This window comes from Thalassophryne amazonica, chromosome 1 (assembly GCF_902500255.1).
Source record: "Thalassophryne amazonica chromosome 1, fThaAma1.1, whole genome shotgun sequence".
Taxonomy (NCBI): domain Eukaryota; kingdom Metazoa; phylum Chordata; class Actinopteri; order Batrachoidiformes; family Batrachoididae; genus Thalassophryne; species Thalassophryne amazonica.
In genome coordinates, this window is record NC_047103.1 from 138,083,144 (window position 1) to 138,109,410 (window position 26,267).

At 41.9% G+C, this 26,267-nt stretch overlaps 1 protein-coding gene across 2 annotated transcripts in view; it reads right to left on the reverse strand.

Annotated features, from left to right (window-relative positions):
* LOC117514902 (interleukin-1 receptor accessory protein-like 1) overlaps positions 1-26,267 on the reverse strand; it is a 1,012,041-nt gene that overhangs the window by 57,912 nt on the left and 927,862 nt on the right. For both annotated transcript variants that reach the window (XM_034175476.1, XM_034175482.1), the window contains exon 8: positions 1,910-2,056. In XM_034175476.1, coding sequence (XP_034031367.1) covers positions 1,910-2,056 — 147 coding nt within the window. The remainder of the gene's footprint in view (positions 1-1,909; positions 2,057-26,267) is intronic.

Sequence of the window (26,267 nt, forward strand, 5' to 3'; positions counted from 1 at the left end):
AGCAAGAACAAAATCAGAACAAGAACTCCAATTTTCTACCAAAACCTCATACTCTTTTCTTGGTTCTGCTCTTTTGAGGCTTTTGTCAGAGCTGAAACACTCTACTTTGTCTATTAATTTCAATTTCAGATACACCGGAAACATATATTGGCCAGACAAAAAAGGTATAAAAATTGGGTGGACTTGGTATTAATCTGTTGTTTTGAAGTGGTGGGTTCTGCATTAATCAAAAACTTTAAATTACTTGAGATGTCAAGGGAAAAATGTTAAAATATGTGCAACAATAAACATAATAGGGATACTATGGGTATGTACAACATGCTGGGTATAGAAAACACAGATAGTGCATCTTGAGTTGCTGAGCTTGCTGCATTTGTATTATCCCTGTGATGACAATGTATGAATAAAATAAAGTACAAGACCTAAAGCTGCCAAATTTATAGTGCCTCCTGGAGGCTTGTCACCCATAAGCAGTGGTGGACACAGCTAACATAAAAGTTAGCTTCAATAACTGCAAATCGACTAACTAAAAACTTAACTGTAATCATGCCAAACAGACAAACTGCTAAAACATTTAGCTAAATCTACCACTATCCACTGACCTTTATGACATGAATTTCAAATTTAAATCAAATTTATTAATTTATATCGTGTCAATTCTCGATGGGGTCACCTCAAGGTGATTTACACAACACAACTTGAAGAACAGAATGAAATGAAGTAAAAGATAAGCACAATAAAATAGTAAAACATAAAAAGTAAAAAGAATAAAAAAAACACACAATAGCATAAAATACTAACAATAAAACACAGAAAAAACATGGGTCTTCAATCTAGACTTAAAAATCTCCAGAGTCCGACTGCCATACCTGCGTAGGGACATCGTTCCACAGAGCTGGGGCACGATAAGTAAAACCTCTGTGACCGACAGACTTTTTATTCACGCTACGAACACACAGCAGTCCTGCACCCTGTGAATGCAAGGCCTGAGCCGGTATGTAGGGCTTAACCAAGTCAGTCAGGTAGGGAGGTGCCAGTCCGTGAACAATTTTATAGGCCCAATTTTATAGAATTTAGCATTGGTTTAGCTTTTTGGCATGGAGGTCCCCCCCAAAAAAGGTTGAGCATGCCAAGATCATGATGAATATGTACATAATTAATTGAACAAATGAAATTAAACTGTAGTTTCCATTCAATGTACAGTTTATTCACAGAACATAAAGTAAACAAATCAGAAAATATTAAGAAATAAAAATACACATGGAGAATAAATAAACTCCAGCAGGAACAAATGTACGACTTTAGGGATTACAAAGGCTTTTGGCTTTTAAACTTGATTTGTGAAAATGCTAGCCAACTGTGGAAGCTATTTGGTTTGTTTTCCAAGTTAGCTGAAAAACTAATTTGCTAATAAAACATGAGCTGTTGGCTGATTAGCTGAACTGCACCCACCACTGCCCATAAGCCCTGCATTGTGACTGTAGTTTTTTATAATTAAAATCAATCATTTAAAAGGCACAAGTTTTAATTTGGTGCTTCCAGTGGGTTCAGAAGATTCCCTGAAGCTCACAACAGAGTTTGTAAGTTGGGAATGACGGGGGCTCTTTTGTTGTTGCAATGTCCAACTGAGATAAGAAAGGTGTAAAAATAGTGCTTCATGCAGCTTAAAGATATGAAAAACAGCCCAGATTTTTCTGGGAAAGAATAAATATACTGGGTGTAGCTCACAGTGCAGACCAGCACTGACACCGCATGGTTTGGGATTTGATACTACCCTGCAGGAGCTGATAGTATTTCAGAAATCATGCACCAGACGCTGCAGTATCACAAACTTATGGATAATATGAGGAAAAAAAAGCTATGCTGCCACGCTGTGTGAGGTTATTTGTTATGTCTTATCTCAACCTACCTCCATCTATATCCTCGCTGCCAAAGTGGTTCCTGTAGAAGAGCATGAGCTCTATCTTGTAGCACTTGTAGAGCGTCACCAGACAGATTAGCAAAATGAGGATAGCTCCCAGACCTCCGGCCAGCTCCACTGTGTACATCAGCTCCGCTAAAAAAGAAAGCAAAATACAAAAAGACAAGAAAACATTAACCTCTTAAACCCTAGAGTCCCCAAATTTGGGGACTTGCCCTGTTTTGGATCATTTGAACTCTCATAACTAACCAATGCTGACACCAACATACACTTATTATACATCAACATGTCAAGTGAAGTCTCCTCTACAAAAGTATCCACTTCAATTACATATCAACTAACCGAAGCTGAAACGCCAAGCAAATAAAGACATAAATCGGAATCCATTTTTTGAGAAAAAAAACCCTCATTTACTCCTACCAAGTACTATTTTCTTTCAATTTTTTTTGCATCCACAACATCCCCCCATTCTTAGCAGTTTCAATTTATTTTCATTTATATAGCACCAAATCACAACAGAGTTGCCTCAAGGTGCTTCGCACAAGTAAGGTCTAACCTTACAAACCCCCAGAGCAACAGTGGTAAGGAAAAACTCCCTCTGAGGAAGAAACCTCAAGCAGACCAGACTCAAAGGGGTGACCCTCTGCTTGGGCCATGCTACAGACACAAATTACAGAACAATTCACAAAACGAATATACAAGAAATGCTATTGGTGCACAGGACAGGAGGGTTTTCAGCACAAATACCACACCCATCTCTGGATGGAGCTGCACCTTAAACAGAGAGAAAAAACAGAATCAGGCACCAGAAAGACAAGAAATACTGTATAATTTGTCAGCATTAAACAACAAGAAAAACAGAAGAAATACTAAGGTGATCTCCGGCCACTAGCCCTAAGCTTCACTAAAAGACCCAGAATTTAGGTAAAGTTGAGGCTGCGGCATGCTCCGTTTACTAATAAAATGAATTAAGAGTAAAAAGCGTAAAACAAAACTATGCCAGTATGCTAGCCATACGAAAGGGAAAATAAGTGCGTCTTAAGTCTGGACTTGAAAATCTGCACAGAATCTGACTGTTTTATTGATGCAGGGAGATCATTCCACAGAACAGGGGCACAATAAGAGAAAGCTCTATGGCCCGCAGACGTCTTATTCTCCCTAGGGACACAAAGTAGTCCTGCACCATGAGAACGCAAAGCCCAGGCCAGTATGTAAGGTTTAATTAGGTCAGCTAAGTAGTTTCCCTGTCACTGGTCCTATGTAGTAATTCATAATCTGCATGGTTTTGTTGGACAACTTGTCCAGCAAGACTGCCATGTTCATTTCTTGCTCACTCTTGCCACCAACTCCTCTTTTCTTTACCTCTGTTTCTGTCATGGTCTGGGCTGTTTGTCTGGTTTTTGTTTTCTTTATTTCCCGCAAGCAGAGCTGAGCACCTGGAGACCTCACCTGTAGCTCATTTCCACCTGATCAGGAGCTGCTGTATTTAAAGCCTGGTGATGCAGCTGTTCATTGCCAGAGACTTGATGAAGCCGACTTGTGTTTGATGATTATGTTGCTGTTGAAGAGGAGGATTCGCTGATTGATGACTGATTCACTGGTTGAGTGAATGAATGAACTCTCTATGAACGTACCAAACAACCTTCTGCTTCTGTTCAGCCGTTAGACAGCATACTTCTTGAAGAACTCAGCTCTGTTGCGGCCACCAGGTACCGGCTCCCCTCTTGGTCCAGTTCTCGCTGTGGCTTCCAGCTGTTCCACTGCCTGGAGCAGGCCGTGTCTTCCACTCTACAGATCGCCTGACTTTATAATTTGTTCTGTTGATTTGTGTGTAATTAAATATCTGTTATTCATTCCTTCCATCTCTGCTTCCTTGCGTTTGGGTCCAGTTCAAATCCTGGGTCGACTTAAATCCCCCCACCCAATCGTAACAGAATTCTCTGGCCATACTATGGACCCAGTGGGAGCAGAATCCGTCCGGTTTCACGGAGAGATACAGCAGTTTTTGAAGTCAATCTGGGATGAGGTACAAACGCTTTCTGCCCAGATTAAGTACACCGCCACTCACAATGCAGAGTTGGCAGCTCAAGTCACACCACTCCCTGCCATTCCAGCTGCGGCCCCGTCTCCTCCCGTGCAGGTCGATTCCACATCCATAGTTCCAGCTCCCGAGCCATTAATTTGTCACCCAGAGCCATATGCTAGTAGTGTTGAAACCTGCACATCTTTTCTGATGCAGGGTTCACTGGTTTTCTCCCAACGGCCCTCTCATTATTCCACAGATAGTAGTCGGGTCTCGTATGTGACAAATCTGCTTAGGGGTGATGCGTTGGCTTGGGTCTCAGCTCTGTGGAGCAATACGAGGTCTGTCCATAAAGTATAGGTCCTTTTTATTTTTATTTGCGGACGGATTGCAGCGTCGGCTCGCAGCCGCTGCGACGCTCCGCCACAGGAAAAACACTTCCGTTGGAAGCCTTAAGGACAAGTTGGAACATGTCCAGCTGTTAAACAATTTCTCATATACTCACTCCACTGAAAGCCATCAAAAGCCGCCTGGATTTTACAAATGGTTATCAACACGGAGGTGTTTTTCCTGTGCCGCCGCACCGCGCCGGCTGCGTCCCGACGCGCGGACCCGTCCGCACGTCTTTCATTAAAAAAATCTCCTTTAACAGTGGAATATCCGGATAAAATGCTGAAACCGACTTCTTCTGAAACTTCTCTGTTCTCTCACGACGTCCTGGATCAATAGAGCCTGAAATGTGGAGGTTTTCAGCTTGAAACAGGCTGATGACGGCGCCTGAGAGCGTTGCGCGACGTCTCGCACCGTGGGAAGTCCTTAAAGCGACAGTATCACCTCAAAATCTCTCATCAGCCGTTAACATTTTCACGGAAAACCAGCTTAATTTTTCAAACCATGTCCACTTCGATGTGTCTCACAGGTTTAGAAAAAAATTTGATCAAACAAAGCGCCAGTCTCTCAGCAACTTCTCAGACAAAGGAATTCCAACGAGGGGCTGGACGACTCCTCCCACAAGGAGTGCTCACAAGCGAATGACGTCACCGACAGGCGTGGAAAAACTCACGCATGCGCACGAGGGTTCAAGCATGACTGACGTAAAAACATATGAATGAAATCCATATAGTTTTTGAAAAAAATAAAAAGGACCTATACTTTATGGACAGCCCTCGTAATTCACCCCTGCTTAATTCTTTTTCTGATTTTTCCCGTGAATTCCAGCAAGTTTTTGATCATCCGTTGAAGACACATTCCATTGCTCAGCAGCTGCTTAACCTTAAACAAGGGCGTCGGAGCGCGGCGGAGTATTCCGTTGATTTCCGCATTTTTGCTGCAGAGGCCAGTTGGAATACCGCAGCACTGCGAAGTGTTTTTGTTGAGGGCCTTAACGATTCACTTAAGGATGAACTGACAGTCCAGGATGAATCGGAGGATCTAGACGGGTTGATTTCCCTGGTTATTCGTTTGGACGATCGGATGAGAGAGCGCTGGCGCGAGAGAGGTTGGACTTCTGACTGGGTCGTCCCGTCTCGGGGTCCTCCCCGACACAGATTAGGCCCGCCTCTCCCGGGCTCCACAGGGATTCCCCCCTCTGGCTCTCTGGCTCCCCCTGCTGATGAGCCTATGCAGCTCGGCAGGGCAAAATTATCCTCAACGTCCCGGTAAAGCAGGCGTCGGGAATAATAGTGAAGACATAAAAAAAAAAAAAACCAACAAAAAACTTTGTTTCCATTTCTTTTTCTGAACTTGATGCTGTACACCAATCATTACTCAGTTTTTCATTGGCCAATTATCTGTTTTTTAGTGTGGGTTGTTTTTGTGTTAGGGGTTGAATTTTTTTTGTTTTTTTGTGTAATTTTGTAGTATGTTTGGTGGTCTGCTTGAGTGGACACACAGGTGGGTGGAAGCGCAGTGCTTTTGACTGACTGAAGTGTACTCATAGGTACTTCCTGCAAGATGGATTTTTTTTTATCTCACCTTCCAGGGTTTGATTGTGAATGTCCTCTGGGGGGTGTTGGATCATTTTTTTCATTTTTGTTTTCTCCCAGCTTCCCAGGGTTTGATTGTAAATGTCCTTTGGGGGGGCAATGGATTATTTTTCCGTTTTCTGTTTGATCTTTCTGGATGCTCTGTCGAGATTGCTGGTCCTTCTAGCCGCAGGTGGCCAGGGCTTCGTCTTTCCTGATCGTGGGGGTGTCTCCTGGGGTTGATTGTGAATGTCCTCTGGGAGGCATTGGATGCTCCCACAGGTGACTCTGGACCACGATTGTTCCTCGGCCGTGGTTATTACTCCCAGGGTTTGATTGTGAATGTCCTCTGGGGGCATTGGATTACTTTTTGTTGGTTCATTTTTGTGTTCCTGGGATGTGCCTTTCCCGTTGGGCCGCGTGGCTCCATCCCTGTCTCTGCCATGGACCCTGGATGGTCGCACTGCATCTTCTCCGCCGTGGACCATTGGGCCGCATGGCTCTGCCCCTGTCTCCACAATGGACCCTGGATGGTCGCACCGCATCTTCTCCGCCATGGACCGTTGGGCCGCATGGCTCCGCCCTTGTCTCTGCCTTGCAACCTGGAGGGATGTGCCGTTCCTGTTTCCGGTCTGTATGTTCGCCTGGAGGCTCCGGGGGGGCTTTCATGGTCTGGGCTGTTTGTCTGGTTTTTGTTTTCTTTAGTTCCCACCAGGTGCCGCGCAAACGGAGCTGAGCACCTGGAGACCTCACCTACAGCTCGTTTCCACCTGATCAGGAGCTGCTGTATTTAAAGCCTGGTGATGCAGCTGTTCATTGCCAGAGACTTGATGAAGCCGACTTGTGTTTGATGATTATGTTGCTGTTGAAGAGGAGGTTTCGCTGATTGATGACTGATTCACTGGTTGAGTGAATGAATGAACTCTCTACAAACGTACCAAACAACCTTCTGCTTCTGTTCAGCCGTCAGACAGCATACTTCCTGAGAAACTCAGCTCTGTTGCGGCCACCAGGTGCCGGCTCCCCTCCTGGCCCAGTTCTCGCTGTGGCTTCCAGCTGTTCCACTGCCTGGAGCGGGCCGTGTCTTCCACTCTACAGATCGCCTGACTTTATAATTTGTTCTGTTGATTCGTGTGTAATTAAATATCTGTTATTCATTCCTTCCATCTCTTCTTCCTTGTGTTTGGGTCCAGTTCAAATCCTGGGTCAGCTTAAATCCCGCACCCAATCGTAAGTTTCTTCAAAAATGCTTTTAAATTCACCACTGTCCATTGCCGAAAATCGTCCAAGCTCATCCTCGTATCATCCATTTCCATAACTTTTGTCTGTTCTGTCCAAAATCGTGTCCTAAATAAACCTTTGTGATGTTTTGTGTTGACCATTTCTACATTACTGTCGAAACATTGGCAACTTATCGCTTCCAGGTCAAATTTATCACCAAAGACCTTTAGGCCTACCCATGATTCACTGTGCATATTGAGATAGTGACTTTGTCTATTATCATAGATCAAGAAAAATATACAGCCTTTCAATGACTTCTTAGACTCTATGTGGTGAAATTGCTGAACTTGTAGAGACATTCACTTATTTTGGCAGTGACGTTTACGAGGGCTGTCCATAAAGTATAGGTCCTTTTTATTTTTTTCAAAAACTATATGGATTTCATTCATATGTTTTTACGTCAGACATGCTTGAACCCTCGTGCGCATGCGTGAGTTTTTCCACGCCTGTCGGTGTGTCATTCGCCTGTGAGCACTCCTTGTGGGAGGAGTCGTCCAGCCCCTCGTTGGAATTCCTTTGTCTGAGAAGTTGCTGAGAGACTGGCGCTTTGTTTGATCAAAATTTTTTCTAAACCTGTGAGACACATCGAAGTGGACACGGTTCGAAAAATTAAGCTGGTTTTCCGTGAAAATGTTAACGGCTGATGAGAGATTTTGAGGTGATACTGTCGCTTTAAGGACTTCCCACGGTGCGAGACGTCGCGCAACGCTCTCAGGCGCCGTCGTCAGCCTGTTTCAAGCTGAAAACCTCCACATTTCAGGCTCTATTGATCCAGGACGTCGTGAGAGAACAGAGAAGTTTCAGAAGAAGTCGGTTTCAGCATTTTATCCGGATATTCCACTGTTAAAGGAGATTTTTTTAATGAAAGACGTGCGGACGGGTCCGCGCGTCGGGACGCAGCCAACACGGTGCGGCGGCACAGGAAAAACACCTCCGTGTTGATAACCATTTGTAAAATCCAGGCAGCTTTTGATGGCTTTCAGTGGAGTGAGTATATGAGAAATTGTTTAACAGCTGGACATATTCCAACTTGTCCTTAAGGCTTCCAACAGAGGTGTTTTTCCTGTGGCGGAGCGTCGCAGCGGCTGCGAGCCGACGCTGCAATCCGACGCTGCAATCCGCCCGCATGTCTTGCATTAAAAAAAATCTCCTTTAACAGTGGAATATCCGGATAAAATGCTGAAACCGACTTCTTCTGAAACTTCTCTGTTCTCTCACGACGTCCTGGATCAATACAGCCTGAAATGTGGAGGTTTTCAGCTTGAAACAGGCTGACGACGGCGCCTGAGAGCGCTGCAAGACATCTCGCACCGTGGGAAGTCCTTAAAGCGACAGAATCACCTCAAAATCTCTCATCAGCCGTTAAAATTTTCACGGAAAACCAGCTTAATTTTTCGAACCGTGTCCACTTCGATGTGTCTCACAGGTTTAGAAAAAATTTTGATCAAACAAAGCGCCAGTCTCTCAGCAACTTCTCAGACAAAGGAATTCCGACGAGGGGCTGGACGACTCCTCCCACAAGGAGTGCTCACAGGCGAATGACGTCACCGACAGCCGTGGAAAAACTCACGCATGCGCACGAGGGTTCAAGCATGTCTGACGTAAAAACATATGAATGAAATCCATATAGTTTTTGAAAAAAATAAAAAGGACCTATACTTTATGGACAGACCTCGTATATCTGTTTCCTCTGCTTTTTGAGATTGAAATACGCCCTATGAAGACCCTATGAAGTCATAAGGTCACTAAACACAGATACCGATACTTTTACAGAAGGGTGAAGGTCCAAATCTTTAGGATCCTGGTGCTTACTGTTCGGTTATCAGATGTGGAAGCTAACCAGTGACCAAAGGTCAAGATTGGATGTCTGTGGTACCAGATCTCTTTGGAAGATACTTGGTTACTACTGAAATTGAACTTTATGTCAAATGAACAGTTACTTTGGGAGACTCAGATGAGCAATATCACGTGAATAGGGCAGCGCAGTCTCGTTTAAGGGCGGGTGCTAAAGGGGTAAAATTTGATGCACATGACGCAATAATTGTACATCCGGGGACAGCTCTCCCAAAGCTTTTGGGCAAATTACATGGCAAACAAAGTGAAATGCAAAGAAAAAGTGACGATACAGTGGACAGCGGACATGTGTTGCGTTTTTTTATGACCCATACCTCAAATGTGTTGAGGTGATTATGCAGGCGAGAGAACACAGCTATTCTGGTTAGCTGTGTAGGCTAACACTTACCGACAAAACCTCTCCCATTTGCTTTATCTTCCCTTATCCACTGGGAACTGAAAAATGGCACTTTTCTCGACGACTTCAGTAATTGCAGCTGAAAACAAAACAGTATACCATTTATCCATGTGACGTTACAGTATGCTGTGTTTGTATTGCACAATGGGAGGCTGTCCCCAGAAGTAGTCAAATCCCGTAATATCACACAGGGGTTCAAACAAGACTGCCCTTCCCTTTGTTCCCTTCCCTCATATAGGAAAACTTGATCCAGAATGCATTGCATCGTCAACATCTGTTTTTTTTTTTTTGTTGACACTTCTGGGAGCATTAGAACAGTGACAGTGTTCACTTAGCCGAGCCTGGCTAATATGCTTTATTTTTACTTTAAATTTTAGTGTTTTTTTTAACCATTACTTTCACATCTGTCAGCTCAAAGTTTGTTGTCTTGGAAGAGCAAGACAATTTAAGAAATATGATGGTCCCACAGCTAAAAAATGTCTTGTTCCCTTGGTGAGTATCGCGGAGAAAACCACACAAGTTCATCCAATTTTCCATAAGTGTGACCACAAAGAGTCAAACAGAATACAACAGTGGGTAGCAATGGTGGATGGCTCTGTTCACGATCTGCATGGGAGAGGACTTGAAACAGCTACTCGTCATTCTTGTTAGCAATGCTACCTGGTTACTTGAAGTCACACTATACAGCAGAATGACATTCTCCATGGCTGCTGTATGCTAACACAGGAGAAGTAAAATCAGCACGATGCAGCTGTGTTTATACAGTCTTACTGAGATGCATTTGGTGTTTCTTTTTTAAAAACACCCAAAAATCAGAAATGGCACCGACAAGTTATAAACGAAGCGGAGATGGAAATGCTTTTGCCAGCAAACTTTCTAAATTTCAGGCAAAAACATGTAGTATGCCCCTTATGGTGGTACAGAGAATTACAAGGGAACATCAGATTCAATATTTTGGCCATGTGACAGGCTGTTGATCCATGGATCCAGCACACAAGTGCTTCAGTGTTGAGGACCCTAGTGGCTGGAGAAAGTTAAGTCCATGTTGTGATGTCCTGAAACATTTGCTGTTTTTTAATGAACCCACAAAATTGTGGTATCTTTTTAATTTAAGTTTCAAAACAAATTGGAGTGCAATATGGTTTGCACCCCACTCTCGTCTCATGCACATCCGGGGCCTCAGCATAAACTTGTTGCAGCAGGCGGCCACCATAAAACAGAAGGGCGGTGTAGTGCGCAGCATCCAGGAGCGGCACAGAGACTATCCAAATCCCTTTGTTTCTCAAATGCATTTATATAACAGCTGTGTTCATAATTCAGCTCAAACTGTCCAGTTTTTGCTTTCCTTCCTTTAGTAGCACAGATGGTGAAGAAAACCTTCGATTTTCACTTTGGATGACCGTGTCCATATGGTGTGATGGTGTCATCTTTGGCTAACGTTCTGCACCCCCTAACTACTGATTGACAAATAAGGCCTCATGAAGCATTTGCTGTTTTTTCTAAGACCACTAGATGGTGGTGGTATCTGTAAAAAGAATTCAAAGCAAACCAGAGTGTGATGCACTTTGAACCCCACCCCATTTCCCTTTTTTTAAAGACTGCCATCTAGTGGGCTCAGAAAAAACAGCAAAGGATTCAGGAGGCCTCATTAAACCCTCACTAACCAGCTCTCATTTCTTTTATTTGAGCAAGTTAAAAACATTTATACATCAGGCACATTCGTCTTTTAGAGTCCGTACATTGCTCAAAGGGAGTAGGATGAAGTAAGACTTATATTTTCTACCCCCTTTCACATGTACTATTTTCGGCTGTGCAGACAAGAATAAATAAAAAATTTTGTGATCATACATACCTATATAAACACAAACCTATCTATATACATATCAACATATATTTGCATAAATACATTACCTCTATACACATATACACAAATACCTTTACATACACCAATACACACACTAGATTCGATATGGCTTGATAATATAACAGTTTTAACCCACATGCATGCACCCATGGGCACCCGTGTCCATGCATGCATGCATGCATGTTTCCCTGTATTCAATATGACTTGACAATAGCTCATGCTCCTAGACCTTATCTGAATATTTTTCATGCTAATTTTTTAAATTATTATTATTTAGATAAACCTGCAGAAAGATTACAGAGTAAATAAAATGTGTATCTTATTATGCAATGTTTTTCTTTTTTTACTGGCACCACAGTGCCATATTTCACAAAAGTATCTCGAGGTCAGACCGACTGCAGCATCTCTATCTATCTATCTATCTATCTATCTAGTTGTCTAAACTTCAGAAGAAAGTCAGTTTGTCCTTAATCAGGTTTTACTGTAATCGTATTAGTGAGTGATTATCAGTAAATCTTTATTTTATTTTGAAAATGAATTTTGTAAATTGGTCAATATACTGATTGATTTATTTCATCAAGTCAATAAAAAAACATTACAGGATCAGTAATGTTTGCATATTTGTACTTTTCAGATTTGATTTACTGTTGGACCAATGCTGGCAATGATTTTGTGATTTTTTTTCCCCGCGTCCCAAAGGTCGACACTGAAATTAATCTTTTAAAGGATGATTGCGAATGGCTGTTACACATCTGGCTTTCAAGCTGTTGCTGGAACACCGAGGACACTATTCGCCTCTTTCACAAGGATTTGCAGACTTTGCCTGTGCTGCACATTTCATATTTCAAACCAGGAGATTAAGGACAACGAAAGCACAGAATCAACAAAAAAATTGACATTTTCCATTCAACCTTAAAATCTCTGGTGGCTGTTTTTGCAGGCTGACTCAGTATTGACATTAAAATGCCTTTTCTTATCCATAATTGTGGCACATTTGTGAAACTTTTTTTATTTAATGATTGTTGTTGCTGTTGTGCACTTCCAGCTGCATTCATGCCAGCCACATTTGTGTCTGTTTTTCTGTCTTTTCTTCCAGATGACACATAACTCGAACCTCAATAAAAGCTCAACCACCTCCATACCTGTCACTTAACGCCTCCTGGCTCACCCGAATAATAAAAAAAAGTCACACAGAAAGCAACTAGAGCAATAATAAAAGATGACAGATCAGACTGCCACACTTATGAAGATCCGTTACATGTGTGAGAGGTGTGCGGCGCAGAAAACCTCCTGGCTTTTTTTAGCGGCACCGCCTATTTATCACCCGACAGCAGCGCCCGACTCCCTCCACAATCAGTCATCACTGTAGCCTGACGTGAACTCGAGAAAAGCCATCGGTGGAACCCAAATTCAGCCTGCTGTGGGACTTCATGGTTGAAATTTCACGTTTACGCTGTAGTTTATTTTAAAAATAGTTTCTGAAACATCCACCAAGGGCATTACGCTTTCATCCTCTTCTGGGTTGGCGCGGCTGCTCTAAAACTTGTCAAAATGATTTTCAGTGCACTTTGTGGAATGCAATGAAATGAAAAGAAACCATGACATTCTGAAGCAAATTAGCAAAACAGTATAAAACCAGAATATTGTAAGACACTTTCATAACAGCGACAGTTTGTGTTTTACAAAAGTGATGTTGCAGAAAGTTGTTGAAAACACAGGACAAGGATACAGTCCAATCAACTTTTTTAAACTTGGTCACATATATTCAAAATATAACGCAATGCTAAAATACCCTCGGCCGTATGAGCATTGTGTTCTTTATAATTTGCAGTTCTTTAATTAATTAAGATCCCATTGTCTTATGTACAATAAATCCCCTCAATCAATCAATCAATCAAAAACAATATTTACGTTTTAAGAGCGGAAATTGTGCAAATCGAGGAATATTTGTAGATCACCCTCTGTGCATGTGCAGGTATTAATGAGACAAATTTAACTCCATAGTAAGTTAGCTTTGAGTTAGTGTAAGTTAGCATGCACATTAACACCCACAAAATGTCTTGTAAATGACTCCATTTGTGTTATCAGGTTACAAAAACAGCATTTTCAGTTTTAGAAGTGTTCATTTCTCACTAGCTTTATATAACATATGACAACGAGGACATATTTACACACAAATGAAACAGTTTTGCAGATAGCTACCAGCCTGTGATGTCATCATGCTAGCGTCCGCAAAATGTCTTGTAAATAAGTTCAGAGGTGTTAATAGGTCCCAGAAACAGTGTTTTCAGTTTTAGAAGCATTTATTTCTCACTAGCTTTCACATGATATGAGAAACATGTATATAAACACACAAAACAAAGCGATTTTGGAGCAACCAGCCACTGACATCACAGTGCAGCTCTACTCTGAGTGGCTGTCACGCCCGTCACTCAAAAACAAAACTTAGCAGATGAAACAGAATGTGAAATTTTAGCTTCTTAAAATACCTCTTAAAATAGGTCAAGGTTAGCCATCTTTGAACTTGTCCAAGGTCTGTGTCCCAAGATTGTTCCCTATAAATTTGAAGACTCCAGCAGTAGACTGGACTTATGCTGAGCACAGACAGACGGACGGATGGAAGCAAAGCCTTCGCAAAACCCAACGACCATATTTGAAGGCCTCTGGTAAAAATGAAGGATGTTGGAATGGTCTGGCCTGGACTGGAATAGATAACATTAAAGTTTGGAGTAGATCAAGCTCCTGGGGAAGAGCAAAGAACTTGCAAGCTAGAGTTTCATAATGAAGCAAAAAGAAAAGGTGATGGAACGCTGAACTCACAAGAGAGGGTCGTAAAAGGAATTCATATCAACAGGACACAGAACCTTTACTTTCTGTGCTCTTACATTATGTAATAAAATGTCTGTTGACATAAAACATTCAAATTCTATTGAATCTTTTAAATCAAAACTGAAAACAGACCCCTTTTGTATCATGTGCAATTACTATATGGTACAATTTCCTTTTATTTTAGTAGATTTTGTATTTATGCTGACACTGTGTATTAATAAGAAATTATGAATTGTTCTTTCTGCATGTTTGTTTTTGTCTCTGTTATGGTTGTATCTACTTATCATTAGTCTTGTTATTCTTATCTCAGCAAATGAGGTAATATTTTTTCAATGATGGCTGTCGGTTTGTCCGTAGGATTATACAGAAATTATTTAGCCAATTTTAATTAAACTTGGTAGAAAGGTAGCGTGTGGCTCAAGGAGGAAACCATTACCTTTGGGAGCCAATCTGATTAAGGGAGCAGAAACAAGACTTTTTTTGAATAATGTGATGTTACTGTGAGGGCATCTTTCCACATTTTTATGAATTTCTCAAGAAATATTACACAGATTTAAAAAAAGAAGGTGTATATATACTCGGGTGTGTGTGTGTGTGTGTGTGTGTGTGTGTATAGTAGTAGTCAGGCTTGGGGAGTAATGGAATACATGTAACGGTGTTACGTAATTAGGATACAAAAAAGGTAACTGTACGAGGTCTGTTAGAAAAGTATCCGACCTTATTATTTTTTCAAAAACCATATGGATTTGAATCACGTGTGATTACATCAGACATGCTTGAACCCTCGTGGGCATGCAAGAGTTTTTTCACGCCTGTCGGTTACGTCATTCGCCTGTGGGCGGTCTTTGAGTGAGGAGTCGCCCACCTTCTCGTCGTTTTTTCATTGTTTAGGAATGGCTCAGAGACTGCTGCTTTGTTTGATAAAAATTTTTTCAAAAACTGTGAGGTACAACTGAGTGGACACCATTCGATAAATTCAGCTGGTTTTCGGTAAAAATTTTAACGGCTGATGAGAGATTTTGGTCTGGTAGTGTCGCTTTAAGGATGGCCCACGGCGCCTGACGGCGATCTGCGCTTCGAGGCGGCAGCATCTCGCCGTTTCAAGTTGAAAACTTCCACATTTCAGGCTCTGTTGACCCAGTAAGTCGTCAGAGAACAGAGAACTTTCAGAAGAAGTCGGCATGAGGAGTTTATTCGGACATTCCATTGTTAACGGACATTTTGTAATGAAAGAACGTGCGGGCAGAGTCATATGTCGGGCCGGACCCGACCGCGGGGGGTCGCGACAGGAAAAACACCTCCGTTGGAAACCTTAACGGGTAAGTTGGAACATGCCCAAGCTGTTAAACAATTTCTCAGTTACTCACTTGTTGAAAGCCATCAAAAGCCACCTGAATTTTACAAATTTTTTTCAACACGGAGGTGTTTTTCCTGTCGCGGCGCACACAGATTCGCTGATTCGTCACGGAAACAACTCGGCGATTTTGCGCACGTCTTTCATTACAAAATGTCCTTAAACAGTGGAATGTCCGCATAAAGTCCTCATGCCGGCCTCTTCTGAATCTTCTCTGTTCTCTCACGACGTCCTGGGTGAATTAAGCCTTAAATTAGGATGTTTTCAGGTAGAAACAGGCCGACGACGGCGCCTGGAAGCGCTGCGTGACGTCCCGCTCCGTGGGAAGTCCTTACAGCGACAGAAACACCCCATAATCTCTCATCAGCCATTAAACTTTTCACCGAAAACCAGCTAAATTTCTCGAATAGTGTCCACTCGGATAGTAAAATGGGGATTAGTTCGCAGGATTACAATATTAATGCATTTTATGATATTATCTGTATATAATATTTTTTTCTTTGAAACGAAAACGTCCCTTCATGAACAGCAACATGATGTCTCCTAACTGGGCAAAATATTGATGAAGTACCCGGATGTTAATGCATTTTCAATGGAGATCCGAGACTGAACACACTCAGAAAAATGCTTGCAAAATACGTGTTAAAATGCCATTTTGACCTGGATATTGAGCCAGTAAAATTAAAGTACATTAAATTATGTCAGGAAAGTATTAAACTTACTCAGACACACACACATTCTCAAATATTTGTGTTGAAAGTTACACGGATCTGCGTTGTTCAAGCTGCTGAGCTGAGGCGTCCTGCTGCAGCAGCTGCTGTTCAATGCAGCTGCGGCTCCTAAAACCATTACAATACATTTATATATATACATTTATATATATATATATTTTTTTTTTTTTTACACAATTATCCTTTATTGACCGAGTTTCATTCATGAAGTCAGTGGTGTGGGTGCACATCTCTATGTGTGGGTGTGACTGTGAGCGGCACAGCGCGGGTCAAATCTCATTATTTTAAGGTGCAAATTAAAAAAAATCCCCAGTCTTGTCGAACAATTTTAATCACTAACGACAAGTATTTTAACTAGACATTGGTCTAGCAGTGGAAAATACCAACTAGACATAAGTGGAGAGTTAATGGTCCGTGTCATCGGGCGACACAGGTACGGCAGGAGACATACAGCTGTTTATCATCCAAATATCATGGACAAAGTGACAAAAAGAACCAAAACCACTTACTTATGGAATGAAATAATGTCTCCCTTGTTCCTCCATTTGTGGCTTTGCCAACATGCGCAGCTTTCTGGCAATTCCACCTGTTTCTTGAACTTCTATGCACGCAAATCACTAACTAATTAAAATGGCGACCACGCCTCCTTACTGACAGTATTTAGTTAATGGTTTTCATTATGCTTTTGTTCTTATTTTGAAAGTTCAATAAGTGGACTGATATGTTAAACATGGTGCGAATGCTATGTGAAAGACTAAAGTAAGATAATTTTATGTTTACTGAACAAGTAGCAGACTTTTTTTTTGTTTTGTATATTGTTCTGCAAGCCACTTTTAATTATAAATTCATCCGCACACCACCTGAGTTTTCATTATCCTTCATTTGTTTGGCATTTTTTGTTAAAAATTTAGCAGGTGAACACTGGGTGTGTTTAAAACAATATTGTGGGTGCTCTTAATTCATAATGTGAAGTAAACAGAGCATGCCATGTAAAAGAAACAGTTTTATTTTTGCTTAATAAACTGTACTATGTGGTCAAGACTATTTATATTTAGTTTCTTTTGTCTGCATTAGCATATTTGATATTGGAGTAATCCAGAAGTAATTGAAAGTAATCAAATTACATTACTTTAATATTATGGTACTTGGATTACGTTACTGACTACATTTTTCAACAGATAACTAGTAACTGTATCGGAATACATTTTTAAAGTAATCCTCTCAACCCTGGTAGTAGTAGCAGTAGTAGTAGTACTGAATATGGCCAAATACATCTTTACAAATCCAAAAGTTGGCTTCACTTTCCACTTTTAACAAAGAACTGGACTGTCCAGACATTCCTCAGGTTAGAATGTCTGAAGCTCAATGACTGTGTTACGAGGAGATATCAAAAGGTTTTGAGCCTCAAACAGAAAGAGCAAGATATTTGGATTTTGAATGTTTTTTTTTCGACATAGTCCCCTTCCACCTCCATACACTTGTTCCATCTAGTTTTCCAGTCATTGATACCCGATCAATAGAACTCAACATCTTGGTTCCCTAACCAGCCCTCCGCTGCAGCAGTCAGCTCATCATCATCTTCAAATCTCTGGCCCCGAAAGTATTTTTTCAGCTTGAGAAAGAGGTGGAAGTTGCTAGGGGCTAGGTCTGGAGAATAGGGTGGGTGAGGAAGTTCATAGCCACATTCACGCACAGCATCCACAGTAACCCGGCTGGTGTGGACTGGTGCATTGTCCTGGTGAAGCAGAATGCCATGACTGACACTGGAGGGTATGTCTCTTCCACATAGTGTTATGACTCCACAATTGAAGTGAGCAAAATGATTCTACATGAAATAAGTAGCTAAGGCATTGATGTAGATCAGGTGTGATGCATTGTAATATCCGACTGGGAAAAATGTGAGAGACTCAAAACGTTTTGACATCCCCTCGTATCATTTGGCTTGGTAACATGCACCAAAAGCCTCTCACCCCCTTCCACAGACTCTTGAATTGACAATCCTAAGCCTGGAACATATCAAAGTGATATCAAGCTGTTTTGCTAGCTCAGTGGTGTCCAAACTATTCCAGAAAGGGCTGAGAGGGTGCAGATTTTCTTTGCAGCCACTGACTCCAGCAGGTGATTTCACTGATGAACTCATCCCACCTGCTCAAAGGGATGTTAATCAGTGAAATCCTGGTATCAGGAGATGTCAACCCTCAAGTACTCTTTAAGAAATTTATAGTATCCCATGTCTCCAAAAGGGACCCTCAAAGGATTCTTGTTTATGCGTTATTGTTAAAACAGCGCTCTCAACCCAGCCAAATGGCCAAAGATGAGGTCATAGAATGATCAACTTATGGATGGAACCAAAGTGCCCCCCTTTTGGAAGGACATGGACCCCTTAGTGTGCAAATATACTTTTAACAAAGGCAAGACAAAATTGTAATTTGTTTTCCTGTGTTATTATATTATACTTAACCAGTGGTGGGCACAGCTAACCGAAAAGATAGCTTCAATAACTACTAATCCGCTAACTGAAAAGTTAACTTTTATAACGTTAAACTGATAAACCCCTAAAAAATTAGCAGAAGTTACAGTTAACCGCTTCTTCTTTGTCTTTCGGCTGTTCCCGTTAGGGGTCGCCACAGCAAATCAGTCGTTTCCATCTCACCCTGTCCTCTGTATCTTCCTCTGTCACACCAACCACCTGCATGTCCTCTCTCAGCACATCCATGAACCTCCTCTTTGGTCTCCCTCTTCTCCTCCTGCCTGGTGGCTCCATCCTCAGCATCCTTCTCCCTATATACACTGGGTCCCTCCTCTGCACATGTCCAAACCATCTCAATCTCGCCTCTCTGACTTTGTCTCCAAACCGTCCCACCTGAGCTGTCCCTCTGATATGTTCATTCCTAATCTTGTCCATTCTTGTCACTCCCAAAGAGAATCTCAACATCTTCAGCTCTGCCACCCCCAGCTCTGCCTCCTGTCTTTTTGTTAGTGCCACTGTCTCTAAACCATACAACATAGCTGGTCTCACTACTGTTTTATAAAATTTCCCCTTCACCCTTGCTGATGATATTCTTCGGTCACAAATCACTCCTGCCACCTTTCTCCACCCACTCCACCCTGCCTGCACTCTCTTCTTCACCTCTCTACCACACTCTCCATTACTTTGAACAGTTGACCCCAAATATTTAAACTCGTCTACTTTCACCACTTCTACTCCTTGTAACTGCACTATTCCACTGGGCTCCCTCTCATTCACACACATGTACTCAGTCTTGCTTCTACTGACTTTCATTCCCCTTCTCTCCAAAGCATATCTCCACTTCTCCAGACTAGACTCAACTTGCTCTCTACTCTCACTACAGATCACAATGTCATCTGCAAACATCATAGTCCATGGGGACTCCTGTCTGATCTCATCCGTCAACCTGTCCATCACCACTGCAAACAAGAAAGGACTCAGAGCTGATCCTTGGTGTAATCCCACCTCCACCTTGAATGAGTCTGTCATTCCGACTGTGCATCTCACCGCTGTCACACTATTCTTGTACATGTCCTGCACTACCCTTACATACTTCTCTGCCACTCCACACTTCCTCATACAATACCACAACTCTTCTCTTGGCACCCTATCATAAGCTTTTTCTAAGTCCACAAACACACAATGTAACTCTTTCTGTCCTTCTCTGTACTTTTCCAACAGTATTCTCAGAGCAAACATTGCATCTGTAGTGCTCTTTCTTGGCATGAAACCATATTGCTGCTCACAGATCTTCACCTGTTTTCTAAGCCTAGCTTCTACTACTCTTTCCCATAACTTCATGCTGTGGCTGATCAGCTTTATGCCTCTGTAGTTACTGCAGCTCTGCACATCACCCTTGTTCTTGAAAATAGGAACCAGCACACTTCGTCTCCACTCCTCAGGCATGGTCTCACTTTCCAAGATTTTATTAAACAATCTGGTTAGAAACTCTACTGCCATCTCTCCTAGACATTTCCATGCCTCCACTGGAATGTCATCTGGACCGACTGCCTTTCCACTCTTCATCCTCTTCATAGCAGCCCTCACTTCTTCCTTGCTAATCTCTTGTACTTCCTGATTTACTCTCACCACATCATCCAGCCTTTTCTCTCGCTCATTTTCTTTATTCATCAACTCTGCAAAATATTCCCTCCACCTTCTCAGCACACACTCCTCACTTGTCAGCACATTACCATGTGCATCTTTTACCACCCTAACCTGCTGCACATCCTTTCCAGCTCTGTCCCTTTGTCTGGCCAATCGGTACAAGTCCTTTTCTCCTTCCTTACTATTCAACTTCTTGTACAGCTCGCAATATGCCTTTTCCTTTGCTTTTGCCACTTCTCTTTTCGCCTTACACTGCATCTCCTTGTACTCCTGTCTACTTTCTTCATCTCTCCGACTATCCCAAAACGTTTTCGCCAACCTCTTTCTCCTTATGCTTTCCTGGACCTCTTCAATCCACCACCAAGTCTCCTTGTCTTCCTTCCACTGTCCAGATGTCATACCCAGTACTGTCCTAGCTGTCTCCCTCACCACATCTGCAGTACTTTTCCAGTTGTCCAAAATTGCTTCCCCTCCAACCAGTGCCTCTCTCACCTGCTCGCTAAATTTCACACAACAGTCTTCCTCCTTCAGCCTCCACCATCTGATCCTTTGTTGAACTCTCACTCTCTTCTTCTTCTTTACCTCTAAAGTCATCCTACAAACAACCATCCTGTGCTGTCTAGTGACACTCTCTCCTGCTACCACCTTACAGTCTGTGATTTCTTTTAGCTTGCATCTCCTATAAAGAATGTAGTCCACCTGTGTGCACCTTCCTCCACTCTTATATGTTACCCTGTGCTCCTCCCTTTTCTTAAAGTAGGTATTCACCACAGCCATTTCCATCCTTTTTGCAAAATCAACTACCATCTGTCCTTCCCCAGTCCTATCCTTGATACCATATCTACCCATTACTTCCTCATCACCTCTGTTCCCTTCACCAACATGCCCATTGAAGTCTGCTCCTATCACCACTCTTTCATGCTTGGGCACACTCTCCACCACCTCATCTAATACACTCCAGAAATCTTCTTTCTCCTTCATATCACAACCAACCTGTGGGGCATAGGCACTGATGATATTCATCATCACCCCTTCAATTTCCAACTTCACACTCATCACCCTGTCAGACACTCACTTAACCTCCAACACACTTTTACCATACTCTTCCTTTAAAATGACCCCAACACCATTTCTCTTCCTGTCCTCACCACGGTACAACAACTTGTACCCACCGCCGATGCTCCTGCTCTTACTTCCCTTCCACTTGGTCTCTTGCACACACAATATGTCTACCTTTCTCCTTTCCATCATATCAGCCAGCTCTCTCCCTTTACCAGTCATACTACCAACATTCAAAGTCCCCACTCTCATTTCCACCCTTCTAGTTTTCTTCTTCTCCCGTTGTTCGTGGCAATGTTTCCCTCCTCTTCTTCGTCGTCTTCACCCAGCAGTAGCCCAATTTCCACCGGCACCCTGTTGGGCAATAGCACCGGTGGCGGACGTTGTTAACCCGGGCCACGACCGATCCGGTATGGGAATTCGATTCTGAGTTACAGTTAACCGCTAATTTTTAGTATTGACTCGGCACACTGTCGGCGACTGATAAACCAATTTCAACTATTAGCGCCGCAGAGGTTTCTGAGTAAGTTCAATGCAAAGCGATCACAAATCCAAAACAATGAGCCAGCACTTGTGTCTTTAAACACCCTGTCGGCTGCTGCGAAGACATCTCATTTACCTTTCACAGTGGTAGTGTAGATCAAACGCACTCATGGTTTCATTTAAAAACAGACTAATTCCGGACAGTTTATCAACACATTAACAGGAACTCTGTTGTTTTTACAAAGTGGAAATATCGCACTTTTAAAGTAATGAACTAATTCTGCAGGTTTGAGCGTTAACTGACAAGCACCAAAAGGCATTATGGGAAATCTGTCTCATCTCATCACCCCTCCCCCCCGTCAAAATGCATAGAACACTGCCATCTCCTGGATGGGAGTGTGAGCGGGCAACATGCTGAGTCACACTTCACAAACAGAATTGTCTGATTTGCAAATTCCTTTTTTGTTTATGAAAGGAAAACATTTGTAAAAACCAACACACAAGTTACAAATTGTAAATTTGTGTTTGTGGATCACAAAACACGTTTGCAAGTCAAGGACTATTTGTAGATCACACTCTGTGCATTTGCAGGTATTGAGACAAATTTAACTCCATAAATAAGTGTCTTTTCACTTAAAAAGTAAAGGTTTGCATGTACATGCCGTCTTTTATAGTAGACACACTGTCAATCATAATGCATTGCAGCAATTTAAGCAGTGATTATTACCAAAATGCTGCTTACTGCCTGCACTGTAATATGGCATTAAGTTTCACACATATTCCTTGTCATATTTTTTTTCAAATTTCATATTTTAAAATTTTTTGCAGTGTGCACGCTGATTGCATTTCAATCATGGATCATATAGAGGAATGTTTGGCACAAAAGTCCGCAGATATGACCAACTTTACAACATGGAGTCAAAAACTACAATGACACTGAAACGACACACAATTCATGGTGGGAAATTATATATACCCGAATGTTGGTTTGGAGGTTGATGATTGTATAAAGAAGTGGAGATCATTGAAGGACAAGTTGGTCCAGAAAAAGCCACTGTTCCTGCTGTGAATTACATTAAGACACCCAACGCAGTGGAGAAGTTTAAAAGGGTTATGTGCACGTCAACTTCATTGCATGGCCACAGAGTTATGGCGTTGTAGAAGCATAAATCAGGCTTTAGCATTTTACAGTACCACTCCACTGCAGACTTACAAAAAAGAGTGATTCGACTAAATGTAATGTTTTTAATGCACATAATACTTGGCCCTTATTTAAAGCAGGCATTTATTTTTTTCAGATGAAGTTTTGTCCTGGTCATTAAATGAGGCAGGCCCCTATCAAGGTCAAGGAAAAATGCAAGCCTAATTGGTGCTGGGGATTCCCCGTAGATCGTTCAGCGCCTCCTGACTGTAACTAATCTGTTACATATATACAGCTGTATGCAAAAGTTTGGGAACCCTTCATGATTTCCATGAATTTCCTTTATAACTCATTGGTTGTCTTGATCAGAAATTTCAGTTAAATACATCATATGGCAGACAAACACAGAAGTGAAATGAAGTTCATAGGATTTACAGGAAGTGTGCAATCATTTTTTAAACAAAATTAGGCAGGTGCATAAATTTGGGCACCGCAACAGAAAAAAAATATATATCAGTATTCAGTACATCCTCCTTTTGCAGAATTAACAGCCTCTAAATGCTTCCTAGAACTTCCAATGAGAGTCTGGATTTTGGATGAAGGTATTTTGGACCATTCTTCTTTACAAAACATCTCAGGTTTGTTGGTTTCTGAGCATGGACAGCCCACTTAAAATCACACCACAGATTTCAATAATATTCAGGTCTGGGGAAAAGAATCTGCTGATATTGACTGTAATCCATGTGACCCTCAACTTTAACAAGATTCCCAGTACCTGCACTGGCCACACAGCCACACAGCATGATGGAACCACCTCCAGATTTTACTGTAGGTAGCAAGTTTTTCTTGGAATGCTGTGTTCTTTGTCAGCCATGCATACCACCCCTTGTTATGTCCAAATAACTCAATTTTAGTTTCATTAGTCCAGAGCACCTTATTCCAAAATGAAGCTGGCTTGTCCAAATGTGCTTTAGCATACCTAAAGTGACTGTTTGTGGTGTGTATGCAGAAAAGACTTCCTCTGCATTACAGCATCTCTTTGTGCAAAGTGCGCTGTATAGTTGAATGATGCATAGAGACACTATCTGCAGCAAGATCATGTTTTAGGTCTTTGGAGCAGGTCTGTGGGTTGACTATGACTGTTCTCACCATCCTTCACTTCAGTTTATCTGAGATTTTTCTTGGCCTGCCACTTTGGGCTTTAACTAGTACTGTGCCTGCGGCCTTCCATTTCCTCACTATGTTCCGCACACTGGAAACTGACAGCTGAAATCTCTGAGGTAGCTTTTTGTATCCTTCCCCTAAACCATGATGTTGAACAATTTTTGTTTTCAGGTCATTTGAGAATTGTTTAGAAGCATGTTGCTACTCATTAGAAGAGATTCAAAGAGGGGAAACATTTGCAAATGGCCACCTTAAATACACTTTCTCATGATTGGATTCGCCTGTGTAAAGAGGTCAAGGGTCAATAAGCTTACCAAACCAATTTTTTTGTTCTAATAATTTGTGCTACATGTAGTCAAATCAATAAAATGACAAGGGTGCCCAAATTTATGCACCTGCCCAATTTTGTTTAAATAATTATTGCACACTTTCTGTAAATACTAGAAACTTCATTTAACTTCTCAAATATCAGTGTATTTGTCTGCTATATAATATATTTAACTAAAATTTCTGATTCAGACAACGAATGATTTATAAAGGAAAATCATGAAAATTATCAGGGGTGCCCAAACTTTTGCATACAACTGTATATAGTGGATTTCGTCTGTTTGATACAGACAGCGGATTTAGATTATAACAGACAAAATTTTCTAGTCCACCTGAATCCATTACATGCGGGTTTTATTGTGTATCCACACACACAAAATGTGCACTGTTAGCCTGATCCATTTTTTAAATAAAATATCCATCATAGAGAAATATTATATTATATGATATATTCACCAGAAGACCAGGCTGCTAGTCTTATTTTGGGGAATACAAAGATATGTTACACTGAAAAACAATGGGCTCAACTATTAGCCTCCTCGGGACAGCAAGTTGCCTTGAAAGCCAAATTGTTTGCTTTGTCTTTGTTGTGCTTTCCCTCCCAAGTCACTTCATCTACTGCAATTCAACATTTCCTGTTGGCTACACCTCACAAAATCTGGTTGGTCAGCCTTCATTGGCTGACTAATGGACAACAGTAAAAGCTGGACTTGCCTCAATACTGCACATGCACAGGCCTAAATACGCACCAAGAAGAATTGTGTGCACCGCCATCCATCACAGATGCACATTTAACCTCGTCGGAGTGTCCGATGCCTGGCCTACTGCAGCGGCCATCACAATGACAGCTCCCATGATGAAGGATGATGTTCTGCAAAGCTAACGAGCTTGACCCATGCCTCACCATCACGCCTGTCCAAGCAATGACCTTCTTCCAAACTGGTGAGCAGACACTCTGAGCCTGTACGCAGACAACTGAGTAGAAATACTCTGACGTGAACATGGGTTTCTTCCATTCTTGTCTTTATTTATCCACCAGAGAATCATCCCAATATGGTTTACTTGACTGAGTTCCTGCTGCTAACAAGGGCTGCAAAAAAAATAAAAAAAAATTAATAGATAAAAATAAAAAAGCTGGATCACAGCGAATCCACTTCACTCTTTTCAGCATCATCCCACACCTCCGCTCTGCCCTCCCGCCTTACTGCGCGCCGCTTCGTCTCTCCACAGATATCTGGACAGCGTAACGAGCCAGCTGCTCCTCAAGAAGCAGATATTACAGCAGAGGAGGCCAATTCTTCTCTGCCTGGCATCCATATTGGAGCAGTGTTGCAGTGGGACAGATTAAGACAAATTAGCTTCTGACGAGCACAAGAGTGGATTTGACGGAGCCACATGGCATCGGGCAATTCATCACCAGTCCACTCTCTCTCTTCTCATTTCTGCATTTCTCTCTATCTTCAGGGATGTAAGAGTAGCATTTTGATGGCAAAAATTAAAATAGGACAGCAACAGTAAAGACGGTCTGACCTAAATGCTGCCCCCTATGTTTAAAAAAATTAAAAGGATCCGCATGTTACATCCTTTTCAGCAGCCATTCCCAAATGCAAGAATGCCTCAGCACACTTTGAAAGGTGAAAATCTTCTGCAGGCCACCCAAACCTTAAATTGCAATTTTCATCAACAAGACAAAGATGAAGTGTGCAACGTAGTTTGGGACGTCAGGAAGCCATGCAGAAGTCATGGTGGGGATGGCAG